The 14740-nt window shown below is 38.8% G+C and overlaps 1 protein-coding gene across 1 annotated transcript; it reads right to left on the bottom strand.

Moving 5' to 3' along the window:
- Positions 1-596: 596 nt before the first annotated feature.
- Positions 597-13991, bottom strand: GSG1L2 (GSG1 like 2). The gene is made up of 5 exons (XM_058173276.1): positions 13697-13991; positions 4364-4411; positions 3389-3541; positions 2597-2708; positions 597-927 (listed from the first exon to the last, which is right to left on the bottom strand). Exons 1-5 carry the CDS (start codon positions 13989-13991, stop codon positions 636-638), a joined length of 900 nt encoding a protein of 299 aa, XP_058029259.1. The 3' UTR covers positions 597-635.
- Positions 13992-14740: the final 749 nt, after the last annotated feature.

The following is a 14740-nucleotide window of genomic DNA, read 5'->3' as shown; positions in this document are numbered from 1 at the left end:
ATCAGTACAAAAAAACCAAGGTTCTCTGGCTGAAGTCTCTTCAGAAGTGGATTGGTAGCTTGGTACAAATGGAAGGCAGTAACAATGAGCAGATGAAAAGAAGGGTTCCTGTAATAGTATGTGATAGACAACAGAAGTGGAATCATGTGCCAACAATGAAATGAACTCAACAGATGAAGTTGATAGCACAAGTAGGAAACCGCTACTTTAGATGCACAGCAGGGAAAGACAGGCAGAAGTTACTTACCTGATGGGCTGGTGTGGATAGAGGATCCTATCAACAGATCTGATATTAGCAGATCCTCAAGAAATGGTTGTTGATCCATACTCATGCTGGAACAACCTGGTTATGCAAATGAATTGTAAGGCCCACTAGAATCAGTGGAATTTTCTTGTGATGATACCTGCATGGGATTATGCTATCAATCTCTTTCCCTACCTAACTAGCACTGTCAAAGCAAAAGAGAAGAGAAGAGAACACCCCAAATTAGATGTGTTAAAAGTGTTTCCTTTGTAAGTCATCACCATGGCTTTCCACTAGAAGATCAATTCTTAACATACAAAAGAAAAATGCAACATACTACGTTGGTACTTTCCATAATACAAAACAAAATCAACAATCCTGGATCTCCTTCTTAACAATATTCTTCACAATGTGCCACAGGAATATTATTTAACTCTGCAAATCCCATAGGACTAGATGGGTTGGGAATGTCTGTTAAGGGATGCATGAAGTCCTCGGTTGTTCTCTGGAGGGTGTCAACGTACATCTTCCAAGCCTTTTCTGGAACAGGAGGATTGGATTTAGCTTGTAGACTTCTCTCCAGTTTTTTCTGTTTATATTTAAATTCCAAAATAGTTTTTGTGTATCTGTTCATTGTGGTCACAGAGGAAGCCATGCAGCAGGCAAAGGAAACCCACGCCAAGCTGTCAATTTGAAAAAAAAAAATCATACACATGCCCATCCCAGACCACAGATCTTTTATACAGTCCAAGAATTTACACTTATTTCTAACAACCTATCTTTTAAAATGTTTCTCCATTATGTAAAAACATCCTGTAGGACTTGTTTTGCAATTAAACTCACTGTGATTTCACATTCGTGCCTTTATCTTTCATTGCTTCTAAAGTTTGGGCTGAATGAGCTCACATGAACATTTCTATGGGAAAATTCTGCAGAGGGAATAAGCCAATCTGTTCCACATGTTCAGGGCAACAGTGAAAAAGTAGAAATGCCACTAGGCTTCATCAGTGACATTTTTTTGTCATTCGGTTAGCATTTCTTTTTAATTCACCACAGGACCCCCCCAACTAAAAAAAAATGATGCATCAAATGAGATGATTTGATGATATTTCAACCACCAATCAGTAACAATGCCACCGAATGCAATTTATAGTGGTTAAAAAATGAGGGTCATCGTTTTTTTGACAATCCTAGGGGAGAATCCCAATCTGTTGTGGTCCGTCAGCAGCCTATGGAGCTGGCAACTGAGTCAGACAGTGATGAGACTGAGGTGAGGCCAGGGCCATCGGGTTGTGAGGTGCGGACTCCAGAGCCTCCAGAGACTGATAGTAGTGAAGCAGAGGAACAGGAGGAGCCTGTTCCTAATGCACGCATGAGAAAAGCTGCCAAAAGGCAAGAGCAGCTCAAGCAGAGAGAACAACTTGGGAGTAGGGCCAAGAGATAATTGGCCTTTCCCATAAGGTTTAAAAACAGACCAGCACCGGTGTTTCAGCTTGCCAGAAAACAACGTTGTAGCTGCATCCTCTGCTTCATGAATATCTTTGTTTTTGTGACTTCTGGACATTTATCAGGAAGGGCCTTTGGCAGTTTGCCTAATTGGACTAAGGTTTGTGAGATAACTGAAGAATTTGTGTTTGGGAGGCATTTGTTTTACTTTGAGTTGAACGACGCTGGGAATGAAGTAATTCCCAGCTGTTCGAATAAAGTTTATTTTTCTATGGATTAAGTTACTTACTACATACTGGGGCCTGGGTCACAACACTATCCTAACACTAAAATGGCTGCACAAACAAATTTATTACTAGTATATGGGGGCGGTTACTGAGCAGCTAACACCTTTTTATAGGTTCTGAATATATTTGTAAACTATATCCCTTCCAGCAGATCTCTAATTGGCTTGGCTGCTAAACTAAGAAAGCTTATGCAGATGGAAGATTCATTTTCTCATCTCCTTTCAGCCACTCCACAATTGTACTTCTTTTGGGCAACTTGATCAAATTCCTGGGGTCAATATATGTATAGAAAGGAATCATTCTTTTGCAAAACCTCAGTGATAGCAGAAAGATAACTTAATACAGGGCACTCTGTAGTCAGAGAAAGACAAGATATTTTTCATCTTTGAACTTCACGCATAACCCGTTGCTGTTAAGATGTCGCCATCAATATTAAGCACCCGTGTGATACACTTGAGAAGCAAGCCTGCAAGGTCTTATGATTCTATTCTCAGACATGGCTACTGTACTTTGTCATTGAGATAAGAAATAAAAAAAGATGGCTTTAATTTTAATGGCTTCCTTAGAATGATTTGACTCATGCCCAACTTTTTGTGATACGTTTTGCTTCAAAATTTACCAGTAAGACCAGCCGTAATCCCACATCTGAGGCCTCCAGTCCTCCGGACCAAAATTTACCGTCATTTGAAATACGGTTGTATACATCATGTGAGCCACCATTCCAAGGAGACCTGTAACAGTCAATCATAGTTTCAACAAATTACTCCTTGATGAATTGATTCTAGGGCATATAAAGTACTGAGTGAATTTCCCAAGGGGTGGGGGGAAGACCTATTTGAACAGAGTTAAATTATGATGGAGGTAAAAAATAAATAAGCAGAAGATGACAAGTAGAGAACTAATTCATCCACCTCGATGTCTTTGGTGTGAGGAATTGTACTAACTGGAGATGAACTAGGAACCTTTTACATTCAAAGCAAGTGCTTCATCTTGTTTGGACTTTCTGTCCATTCCTTGACTGTCATTGCAGCCATCACTTCCCAGAAATCTTTTGTTCCTCTGTTGAAATGGGTGGCAGTTTTTCCTCACACAAAAACACCCTTTAATGCAGACAGTTTGAGTATCAGCAGCTAATTCTCTTAGAACAAGACAACTCTTCCCATCCTTAAGAAGTGATCTTTTTATGCCTAGTACTGTGTTTCCCTGAAAATAAGACCCTGTCTTATACTTTTTTGAACCCTGAAATAAGCGCTTGGCCTTATTACCATGTGTTCAAAAGCCCGATTAGGCTTATTATCAGGGGATGTCTTATTTTGAAGAAAACAGAGTATATAAAAATAATTTCTTTCTATTGTTCATTTCTTTCTTTGGCTTACTTTAACTCTCAACAGAAGTAATACCAAATTGTTACCTGCTAAAACAGTGAATATAGCAGCAAATGCATTAAGCTTCAGCCCATCCAAGATGCTGATGGAATGACAGATTTCAATCAACATGAGAGTGATGCCCATCAGGAGTAAAATAATATAGAGGATCTCTGCGGCAATGGACAACCATAAAACACCTGGAATATATACACACACACACAAATCAGTGCACCAAGACCATTTTAAAGACATATTTTGTTTCTATAAACCATCAATAGAGCTACATGCTGTATACATCAGGGGTGAAATCCAGCAGGTTCTGACAGGTTCTGGAGAACTGGTAGCAGAAATTTAGAGTAGTTCAGAGAAATGGCAAATACCATCTCTGGCTGGCCCTAGGGTGGGGTGGGAATGAGGATTTTGCAATATCTTTCCCCTGGAGTGGGGTGGAAATGGAGATTTTGCAGTATCCTTCCCCTGCCATGCCCACCAAGCCATGCCCACCAAGCCATGCCCACCAAGCCACGCCCACACAACCGGTAGTAAAAAAAATTAGATTTCACCACTGGTATACATGGTTATCAAATTTGATTTCTTTTCAGGGGAGCTGGCAATTGATTTTAAGGATGGGTGAGTATAGCCACTTCCCCCAATATGGAACTCATCAGATATTTGAGACAATAATTATCAGCATTCTGCCATCAATTTGCCATGAGGAGTGGACTCAGCCTGCAGAAGTGTCTTGCTTTTTCCACTTCCAAATTAGAAAGCCAGGTTGGACCTCTTTAAGATTTATCTCTAAGCTGACATATAGACTGACTGTATGGAGAATGAAGGACTGTCTCATCCAGGATCAAATTTGACATTCAGCAAAAATTCTGAACATCCATCTAAGGCAATGTATGTTTCATAAAACCTGGATGTGTGCGTGTGTGTGTTAAAATATTGTTTTCCCCTGTGATTCAGAACACTAGATATAAATATAGAAAGAACTTGAAACACTGACAATATATAATTACCTTGAACTGCTGGGGGTGTCAGGCTGATGAAACTTCTACATTTCTCACCTATAAGGCACATAAAATGAACACTTGAAAATTAAAGATTTTTTTTAAAAAAAAAAAGAAACACAAATGTCATATTTGCCTGCTCAGGTTCTTATCTTCCTAACATTTATAGGAACAAGAGCTTCCCACAAGCAGCAAGTTGGAAGCAGATGGCGGGGAAGCCAGAAGCACCGAGATAAAATGTTCCACTACTGTTTTATTTGTAATCCCAGTGGAGTCATCTTTGGGGAAAGCATCCATCCACCTGGTTTCATGTGTCTTATTCTGGTATTTGTTTATGGTACCAGAATGCAGATATAACCAGGCAGCTTTTGTTCTGGAGTGTCTCTTCTCACTTGCGTTACTTGCACTTTTACAAAAGGGGCTGTTGGTAGTATAATCCATCAGCACTTTTATGTTTGTTCTCAAATGCCAGGATAACATTATCTCATCAGAAACTCCCCTGAGGGAGTCAGTTTATCACCCAGTAGCACAGATAATAACCAATTGTATCTCCTATTTATGGACATGTAGACAGTTGTACCAAAACATGCAGCATCTTCAGAGAGACAACTCAGCGGATAAACCCTGAATAACCTTGGTATGTTTCAATATTATTTTCTACTTTTAGAACAGGGGTGTCAAACTCATGTCGTCATGGCGGCATCACGTGATGTATTGGGACTTTTGTCCCCTTTGCTAAACCTGGTGTGGGCACAGCCAGAGTGTGACACATCTGGCCCGCAGGCCGGGAGTTTGACAGCCCTATTTTAGAAGAACCTCCCCCAACCAGATGGGTTGCATACAACTTCCAACATAGACAGATTGGGAAAAAAATATTTTAGAACTTCTGAAGAAGCAATAGTGGATTAAAAGACAACTTTGTTTTTAGCAATGCTCATGATTGCAGCAGAAAATGGAACTGGTGGAGGAATTGGGTCTCCAAACTTCTCTCTGGATCAAGCAGAAGTCTTGGGATTTGCCAAGAGTACTCCTTACAGATCAGTGGTGGGTTGCTACTGGTTTGCCCTGGTTTCGGCGAACCAGTAGCAGAGGCAGTGGGAGGATCTGTCCACTGCAAAGACATCATCAAATATGATCTGCAAGCGAACCGGTAGCAAAGATAAGTGAAACCCACCCCTGTTACAGATGGTCCAGGCAAGGAGACCATAAAACAGTGGTCTATGGTAGATTTTAGAAGTCTGGGAACTGGGAGAATCAATTTTGCCCAAAAGGATGGTATCTTTGTCCACTTCCCCTCTTAATCACATTTACAGGAAATGTGTAAATTCTTTTTTTTTATATTAATTATCTTCAGAATGACAAGTTTGTTATACTGGATGATTTTCCTTCAACCCTCCATGAAAGATTAATGCAAGTTTAAAACTTAAAAAAGCTTTTTTTAAAATTTTTATTTGCATTTATATCCCGCCCTTCTCCCAAGACTCAGGGCGGCTTACACTATGTTAAGCAATAGTCTTCATCCATTTGTATATTATATACAAAGTCAACTTATTGCCCCCAACAATCTGGGTCCTCATTTTACCTACCTTATAAAGGATGGAAGGCTGAGTCAACCTTGGGCCTGGTGGGACTAGAACCTGCAGTAATTGCAAGCAGCTGTGTTAATAACAGACTGTCTTAGCAGTCTGAGCCAGCAGAGGCCCTTTTATTTGGAAATAAGTGGAAAAAGCATAATTAAAATGTGGATTCGGGGAATTTTTTAACTGGACTAACAATCCAATCCAGATTGACTGGAAACAAAACTTTGAAAAAGAAAAAATGGAATATTTCATGTAATTTGTTTAAAATTGTATTAGAAATATATAAAGATTTTGATATTATATTTTTAAAATATATTAAATAATAATATATTTATTTATATTTTAATATGAATGTAAACTAACTAGAGGAAATATTTTACTGGGGAAAAGTTCGGGATGAGAGAAAAACATGATAAGAGGAAACTGTGAAGGCTCATTACTAGAAGCAACTAAAAAAATTAAAGATTATAATTAAAGGAAAAGATATACTAATACGAAATGGAAAAAAAACCCTATTTTAATTTTAGAAACATTCAAGGATGTTTGATAACAATGTACCTAGAACTTACTCTTTAGACTTTCTCATACAATAAGAATGGGCTTTAAAAAGAGAATGAAGAAAATATAACTGATTTAAAATTGACAGGATGTAAGAATAATACTGTCATGGAAGTTATATATGAAATGAAATTGACTGAGGTTTTATCAGTTAAAAGGGACACCCAAATAATAATATGATATGAGATATGATATCATATCATTAGATATGAGCCAGCAGTGTGCAGCAGCTGCCAAAAAAGCCAACACAGTTCTGGGCTGCATAAACAGAGGGATAGAATCAAGATCACATGAAGTGTTAATACCACTGTTGTTGTTGTTGTTGTTGTTGTTGTTATTAAGTAGCATCACTGGAATTCCAGTAGTAACTGTTTCTTGACCTAACCTATCTCAAAGCAAATTTCATATCAGATTCTGCCCAAGAGAAGATGTTTTTCACAGCAGGTACTGTATATCTCTTTCATGGGACTGGACTGGCAAGATTAGAATTACCCAAACTGGAAAGACTGATACAATGATTTGCCTAAAGTTTTCTCCACACTCCATTCCTTTCTAAACAGTATTGCACTGAGTCACTCCACAGGCAATTTGGACCAGTGGTGTGATCGTAGATTAACGCAAAACATGTGTGCCTATATAGCACAAGGCTCACCCACTTTGATATTCAGATGATTTCAGCTACATGATAAAATAAGCAATGCTAGAAGAGACAACATCATCCACTTCAGCGAAGGACAGTAGATTTAGAAACCACCTACTGCAGAGGTAACACATAGCTTTGTCCTTCAGAAGACTGACTGCTGCTCTCCCTTCTAGATCATCTAATAGTAAAGCAGCTGTAACGGTCTGAGGTGATCATTACAGTCATAGAGAAAGAGATTGTTTATTTTATTTTATTTTATTTATTTATATTTATTTATTTATTTTGTCAATCATATATAAGATAACAGGTAAAAGTATAAACATAATTTGGATACATGAAAAGAGTAAGTAAAACGGAATATTAGGACAAGGACGGTAGGCACACAGGTGCACTTATGCATGCCCCTTGCATATTGTAGTAAGGGGCAGAGAGAGAAACTGGACCAAATTCTGGGACTGAAAAAAAAGTTTCAGCCCCAGTTTATGGAGTAATCTTTGGCAACAGTTACAGCATATTCAGTTGTTAAATCAGGAGAGTAAGTAAATGGTTAAGAGAACTTGAAGAGGTTTAGAATTGCAGTAACTTTTCTAGGGAAGGGATGTCACTGAGAAAATTAGAAAATTAAAATAAGAACAAAGGAGCTGTGAGATAAACTCTTCAAGCATTGGAAAAGTTTCGTCCATGAACTCCAAAACCTAATCTATGAAAAAATCCAGATTAAAGCACCCACAACAAGAGGTTGTCTAGCCTCTGAATAAACACATCCAGGGATAAAGAGACTGCCATCTCTCTGGTCACCCAGAGCACTTAAAGCAATATTTCCCTTTTTGTTATTATTATTTTATTTAAAATAATATTTTATTAAAAATACAAAGATTAAAAAAAACTAATGCAAACTAAGGAAATATAAGAAAGTAGAAAGTAGAAAGGGCAAAGAGAAAAGAAAAAAACAGGGGAAGGGAAAATACATTTTAAAAGAGATAATAAATATAGAAAGGAATGATTTCCCCCCCCCCCTTCATCAGTACAAGCACAAACACTTTCTTAACACCTTCTCTAATGCTGCAACTAAAAAAAAACATGCCAAATCTCATCTATTGGCAAATAATACAGCCACATTTTGTAGTCAGCAAAAGATACCAGAAATAACAACAACACACACACTATAATATATATGTTATTATATATCCCTTATTATATACCCTTCAAATGATGTCTGACAAAATTTATTTCTTATCATCTTTTCTTCATCACCTCTCAATTTTAATACCATAGCTTATCACTTTCTCTAAAAAATACAACAAAAATACTCTCCTTCCCATATCTTATCTACAAACAACTCTTAAAAGCTTCATCATTCCGTCCTAGTCAAGAAAACCTGTTAGGAAAAAAAAATCATATACAGTCTAACCTTAATCAAATAAGCCAACTTTGTAAACATTTATTTTACTTTTAAAAGTCTTGAAATTTATTCTTTTAAAGTAATGCCTTTTCTTTTCCTTTTCTCAGGCATTCTTTCAAAAATATAATACACCTCTTTGGATTTATTTTGGATTTATAATACATTTATTTTCGTAGTAAAAAAATTGTCCAAATAACTTTTTTGAGTTAAACATACTTATCCAAATCACACTTTTGGCTTATTAACATAACATAACATAATAACAGAGTTGGAAGGGACCTTGGAGATCTTCTAGTCCAACCCCCTGCCGAGGCAGGAAACCCTACACCATTTCAGACAAATGGCTATCCAACACTTTCTTAAAAATTTCCAGTGTTAGTGCATTCACAACTTCTGCAGGCAAGTCGTTCCATTTATTGATTGTTCTAACTGTCAGGAAATTTCTCCTTAGTTCTAAGTTGCTTCTCTCCTTGATTAGTTTCAACCCATTGCTTCTTGTTCTACCCGCAGGTGCTTTGGAGAATAGTTTGACTCCCTCTTCTTTGTGGCAACCCCTGAGATATTGGAACACTGCTATCATGTCTCCCTAGTCCTTCTTTTCATTAAACTAGGCATACCAAGTTTTTGCAACCATTCTTCATATATTTTAGCCTCCAGTCCCCTAATCATCTTTGTTGCTCTTCTCTGCACTCTTTCTAGAGTCTCAACATCTTTTTTACATCTTGGCGACCAAAACTGAATGCAATATTCCAAGTGTGGCCTTACCAAGGCATTATAAAGTGGTATTAACACTTCACGTGATCTTGATTCTATCCCTTTGTTTATGCAGCCCAGAACTGTGTTGGCTTTTTTGGCAGCTGCTGCACACTGCTGGCTTATATCTAAATGGTTGTACAGTAGGACTCCAAAATCCCTCTCACAGTTACTATTATTGAGCAAGGTACCACATATACGGTACCTGTGCATTTTGTTTTTGCCTAAATGTAGAACCTTACTTTTTTCCACTGTTGAATTTCATTTTGTTAGATAGCGCCCAATGTTCAAGTCTGTCAAGATCCTTCTGTATCTTGAGCCTATATTCTGGAGTGTTGGCTATTCCTGCCAGCTTGGTGTCATCTGCAAATTTGATGAGTTCTCCATCTACCCCCTTGTCCAAGTCATTGATGAAGATGTTGAAGAGTACTAGGCCTAAAACAGAGCCTTGGGGTACTCCACTGCAAAGTTTCCTCCATATGGATGTAGTTCCATTGAGGACTACACGTTGAGTGCGGTTGGTCAGCCAGTTACGAATCCATCTGGTGATGGTGCTGTCTAACCCACATTTTTCTACTTTATCTAGTAGTAGGTTATGGTCTACTTTGTCAAATGCTTTACTGAAGTTCAAGTAAATTATATTAACAGCATTCCTCTGGCCCACTAATTTTGTCACTTTGTCAAAGAATGCAATAAGATTAGTCTGGCATGATCTGTTTTTGACAAACCCATGTTGGCTTTTGGTTATTACTTTGTTTGCTTCTAGGTGTTCGGTGATTCGTTGCTTGATTATCTTTTCCAGAATCTTCCCTGGTATTAAGGTCAGGCTGATAGGTCTGTAGTTTCTTGGATCTGTTTTTTCCCCTTTTTTGAAGATGGGAACTACATCAGCTCTTTTCCAGTCCTCTGGCAGTTCCCCTGTGCTCAAGGATCTTTGAAAGATATAGTTCAATGGTTCTAAGATCTCGTCTGCCAGTTCCTTCAGAACCTTGGGGTGTAATCCATCCAGTCCTGGTGATTTGAACTTTATTGTTGTAAGGTATATTACCAGAATTTTGAAAGCCTGTCCATAACCTTTGCTGCCCCCCGCCTTTTTAAAAAGCGAATAAGATCAAGGCAGGGTGATTTTGAGTCTCATGTTTTTCTTCTTCTCAAGGCTCAGTAATGGTTTGACCCTCCCCCCCATTTTGGAAGCCAGATTTAAATTCGTCTGCACTTTCTGTATGCTTGGTACAGGAAGATTCAGAAATAATGTAGGCACTAAACATAAAACACTTCTTTGAAAGATATAGAAACTGTTAAATGTGTTGCATTTTCACAATGATTGACAACGCATGATGCAGCTTGGACTCAAAGAAATAAGAGCAGATCAGTGGTGGGTTTCAAAAATTTTTACTACCAGTTCTGTGGGTGTGGCTTGGTGGGCGTGGCATGGTTTGGTGGACGTGATAGGAGAAGGATACTGTAAAATCTCCATTCCCTTCCCAATCTAGGGGAAGGTTACTGCAAAATCCCCATTTCCTCCCGATCGGCTGGGACTTGGGAGGCAGAGAATAGTTGGGGGCGGGTCCAGTCAGAATTTTTACTACAGGTTGTCCGAACTACTCAAAATTTCCACTACCGGTTCTCCAGAACTGGTCAGAACCTGCTGAAACCCACCTCTGGAGCAGATATGTGGATGGGTGCTCAGCTTGCCAACAGCAGGTAATTTTCAGAAGCAGGCAAATGACTTGAGTGTTTTGGTATAATAATTCGCCATCCTGATGAAAAATCAGATCTAATATTAAAAAAGATAACAAAACTGGAAAGCCATTATGATCCATTATGATTAAGATTAGCAATACTAATAGTGAGATGCAGCTTCCATCTTCAGGCATGCAATGAGAGCTGAGTGGAAACCAGCAGAAAGAAAATGAGCTGTCAGGGCAGGACTAGCAGCTGGCTTCCAGCACCTCATCTGTGACCCACAGAGTTGTCTCAAGAGTGGGTGGAGCCAAAAACCTTCAGAATCTTCTCTTTGGGAGGATTTATGTAGCACCATGACTAAGATGGGTTTGCCATATATACATTCAGCAAGAGAGGTCAGCTTTTTCATGGTAGGGGTGAGAAGCACAGAGGATTGGAAAATGAAATAGGGAGAGTCACATCACATTGGCAGGAACAAGGATCTCCTTTTTCTTTCGTTTGAGGCAAAGAAATTTCAGGAATTTGTTTGTTCTAACCTGAGGTAAAGAATTGGCCCGTAATACTTTTATTGCTACAAGCTTAAAAATGGCAGGAAACCACTCTGGCAGTCAGTCATGTCTCCAGAAGCTACAGTTTGGTCATGAACTCAGGGAGCAAAACCGTATTTATTTTATTCAATTCTTGGAAAACGGAGAACCCCTTTTCATTAAAAGTAAACACGGTGGAAGATTTATTTTGCTTCCCTCCTACAAATAAGTAAGGCACAGCACTCATAAGGACACATTCCGAGGGCTCAGTGCATTTTAACATCATTTCCTTAAGAATCTCAGTATACTATCCTGTAAAATGGAGCAGTTTTCTCCAGCAGGGCTAATTCTCACAGAGGAAGGCTTTCCAGAGGCCAACTAGCCCTTGTATGGTCAAACAAGAGGTGATTTTGTGGCTCCCATTCTATGCTTAAGTTTCATCTATATGTGTGCTCTCCATTCCCCCACGTGCCCTCATAAACTGACTTATTCTTGCTCAGGAAAAACAATTACAGGTAACTAAAAGGGTGCTGTGTGGCAATTGTTAGTGACCATTACAATGCAATGTCTTGCACTCAGCCTCTATTTGAAGAGAAAACAAAGGTTTGGAAATCCCACACTTGATCTGCAACATTAATTCTGTCCTTGGCTGCCTACTCAGGTTTCCTATTCTGCTCAGTTATAATTTGAATAATTCTGATAATGTTTTGCTAAATGTGTGGAGTCTGAAGAATCCATATACCCAATAAAGGAGTGTGACAAATCCATATACCTAATAATATCTAATGCATGGAGAATATGTGCATTAAAACATGATGAATGGTGTCAACAACTCCTTCTTATTTACTAATATAGTTAAAAGGCAGTTACCCTGATTGTCCCAGAATCCATCTTTACTGGTGGCCCCAAACTTCTGAATAAGGAAACAAGGTTTTATCTTTTTCAATCATATGCTTTTAAAATGCAAGTTCTTCCAAATTCCCCAGATTTAACACCAATCATTATTCTGCGTAAAAGTGTGTGTGTGTGTGTGTGTGTGTGTCCTAAAATTGTAAACAAAGTGAAACAATTTCTATCCCACTTCTTTTATTTCTTTTATTTATTTATTTATTAAATAGATTTATATAGCTACCTACCTCATCAAAGATTACTCTTTTAAACACTTTTCTAGTTATCTTATAAATTGGGTGACAGAGATAACATTATGAGTTTTAATTACTTTTCCACCCAAATACTATTCATTTCAATGTTAACTCTGCTATATTCTTTGCAAACAATGGAGTGTCTTATGGCTCTTTAAAGTCTAAATATTTATTATGACTGGAGTTTAAGGCTCTGTAGAGTTTCTGCCAAATCAGGCAATGGGCCCATTTCTCTCCAAATAGTATTCTATAATGTCCCTTCTTGTATTGAATAAGGAGAATATGGAACAAATCATTTTAATCCCTATAATCCTTTCTCGACTTCCAACCTCATATTAAAATAGCAAGAAAATTTTGATCTGTGAGTTGCCTAAAAGGATAAGCAATAATTATCAACACAGCTTTGGGAAATAACTTTGCAACAGATGCCATCAGGTAATAGACTGTATCCTCCCTTAAAGCATTTCATAGTCTTTGAAGATTATTTTAGAATTGGTTGGCTAGGCGCTAAGCCATGGTTTGTTTTATCCCCAATTTATTGGTCAAATCATCATGGTTACATTTACATGTGTTAGCACATAAATCATGGCTGAGATACCTTGTACTGTAACATGCAAAGCCAAATCAAATCACATTATAGATTAACACGATGTGTGCAATTTAACAGCTTGTTTATAAATGGGATGTAGGTCATATGTAAAGAAATGCTTCCATTGTACAGATTGAAGAGTAAGGCTAAAAAAATAAATAAATGAAACAGCTAAAATCTGAACATTGTTTTTGCCAGGTGGAAACAGCAATCTGACTGGATGATCCTGAAAAATCAAGCAGCAACAAATCTGATTATTACTTGGATGGGAGACCACTGAGAAATCATAAACCATATTGGGGTGTAAAAATAAATCCTGAAGAAGAAAATACCAAATTACTTTCATAAGTTGCACATAGAGCTATACAGCCACCCAGCCAAAATGTGAAAGAATTGACACAACTATCTTCTCTCTCAAAGAAAATCAGGACGAGGAAGACTGTTTCCCAGAAGGGCACTCACCTTTTCCACTGATCACCTCTTCACAAGAATGCCAAATACCGGCATGAAACTTTCGATCCACAAACTTGTCGTCTCCCGTCTCCCAGATGTACTTAACCACGCTGCTGTCATTCCCACCTGGGCTGTTCATCCCAATGCAGTGGGTGCCACCTGTGAGTTCACCACAGAATGGTTTGGCTACTTTCTGGGTTCCTTCACACCAGTAGCTGCTGCTGAAGGCTGTGATAGAGAAAATTAAAGAGAGGAAGCCGAGCGACAGGGCTGCCGAGGCTCTCTGCCGCCTGCCCACCCCCATTGCCAGAGAGCTGCCTTCTTGTAAAGGCAGCAGGAGGCAGCATTCAAGGATGCTGGAAACACCCACTGCTGATGCTCTCGGCTGCACATCCACTGAAAAACCCCTCTCTGAATTTTCCCCATCAGCAACAGAGTGACAATCCCGAACTTAAGAGGAGCAGGAATGCCAACACACACTCCAGGGACTAAATGATTTGAGTCTAGTTTATCACAGCTGAGACCTGAAAGCTGGGAGCTCTGCTCCAAAGCTCTTGTCACTGCTGACAGAGATCAGCTTAAGAAGTTCAAAACCTGGCAATCACTCTTCTAAACACACAGGAGTAGTTCCCGACTACCCCCCCATCCCCCTCCGTCATACACACCTCAGGAAAAGTGTTCAGATCAGACAGGACAAGTAACAGGCAGACAGGCTCTGCCTTAGCACTTTGCTCTCTCAGAAAGAGGTCACGGCCCAGGAAATCCTAGCCCCCAAAAGTTAGTACCATGGTGTCAAAGCTCTGTTCAAAGCTAGAATGGAATGGAATGAAATAATAAAATGAAATCAGAACTCAGAGGGGAAGATCATTCATTCCCATGCACCCATACATCTGTTGAGACCTAGGAATATAATTAAGTCCCATGCAAACACAGGAATTAAAGAGTTCCTAAACTAGATATTAGAGATCCAATGTGATGTAGGGCACTCTTTCTCAACTTTGGCAACTTTAAGATTTGACTTCCAGAATCCCCCAACCAACATTCTAAGAGTTG

This window comes from Ahaetulla prasina, chromosome 2 (assembly GCF_028640845.1).
Source record: "Ahaetulla prasina isolate Xishuangbanna chromosome 2, ASM2864084v1, whole genome shotgun sequence".
Classification (NCBI taxonomy): domain Eukaryota; kingdom Metazoa; phylum Chordata; class Lepidosauria; order Squamata; family Colubridae; genus Ahaetulla; species Ahaetulla prasina.
The sequence above is the reverse complement of the archived record's forward strand: the minus strand, read 5'-3'. Positions and strand labels throughout refer to the sequence as shown.

What these genes read in the sequence shown, in the direction of transcription:
- GSG1L2 (XM_058173276.1), bottom strand. Translation starts at nt 13,991, where the DNA reads ATGGGGGTGGGCAGGCGGCAGAGAGCCTCGGCAGCCCTGTCGCTCGGC. An exon ending in AGAGGTGATCAGTGGAAAAG is followed by an intron (nt 4,412 to 13,696) that starts GTGAGTGCCCTT and finishes TGTGCCTTATAG; the next exon opens with GTGAGAAATGTAGAAGTTTC. An exon ending in TATATTCACTGTTTTAGCAG is followed by an intron (nt 2,709 to 3,388) that starts GTAACAATTTGG and finishes TGACTGTTACAG; the next exon opens with GTCTCCTTGGAATGGTGGCT.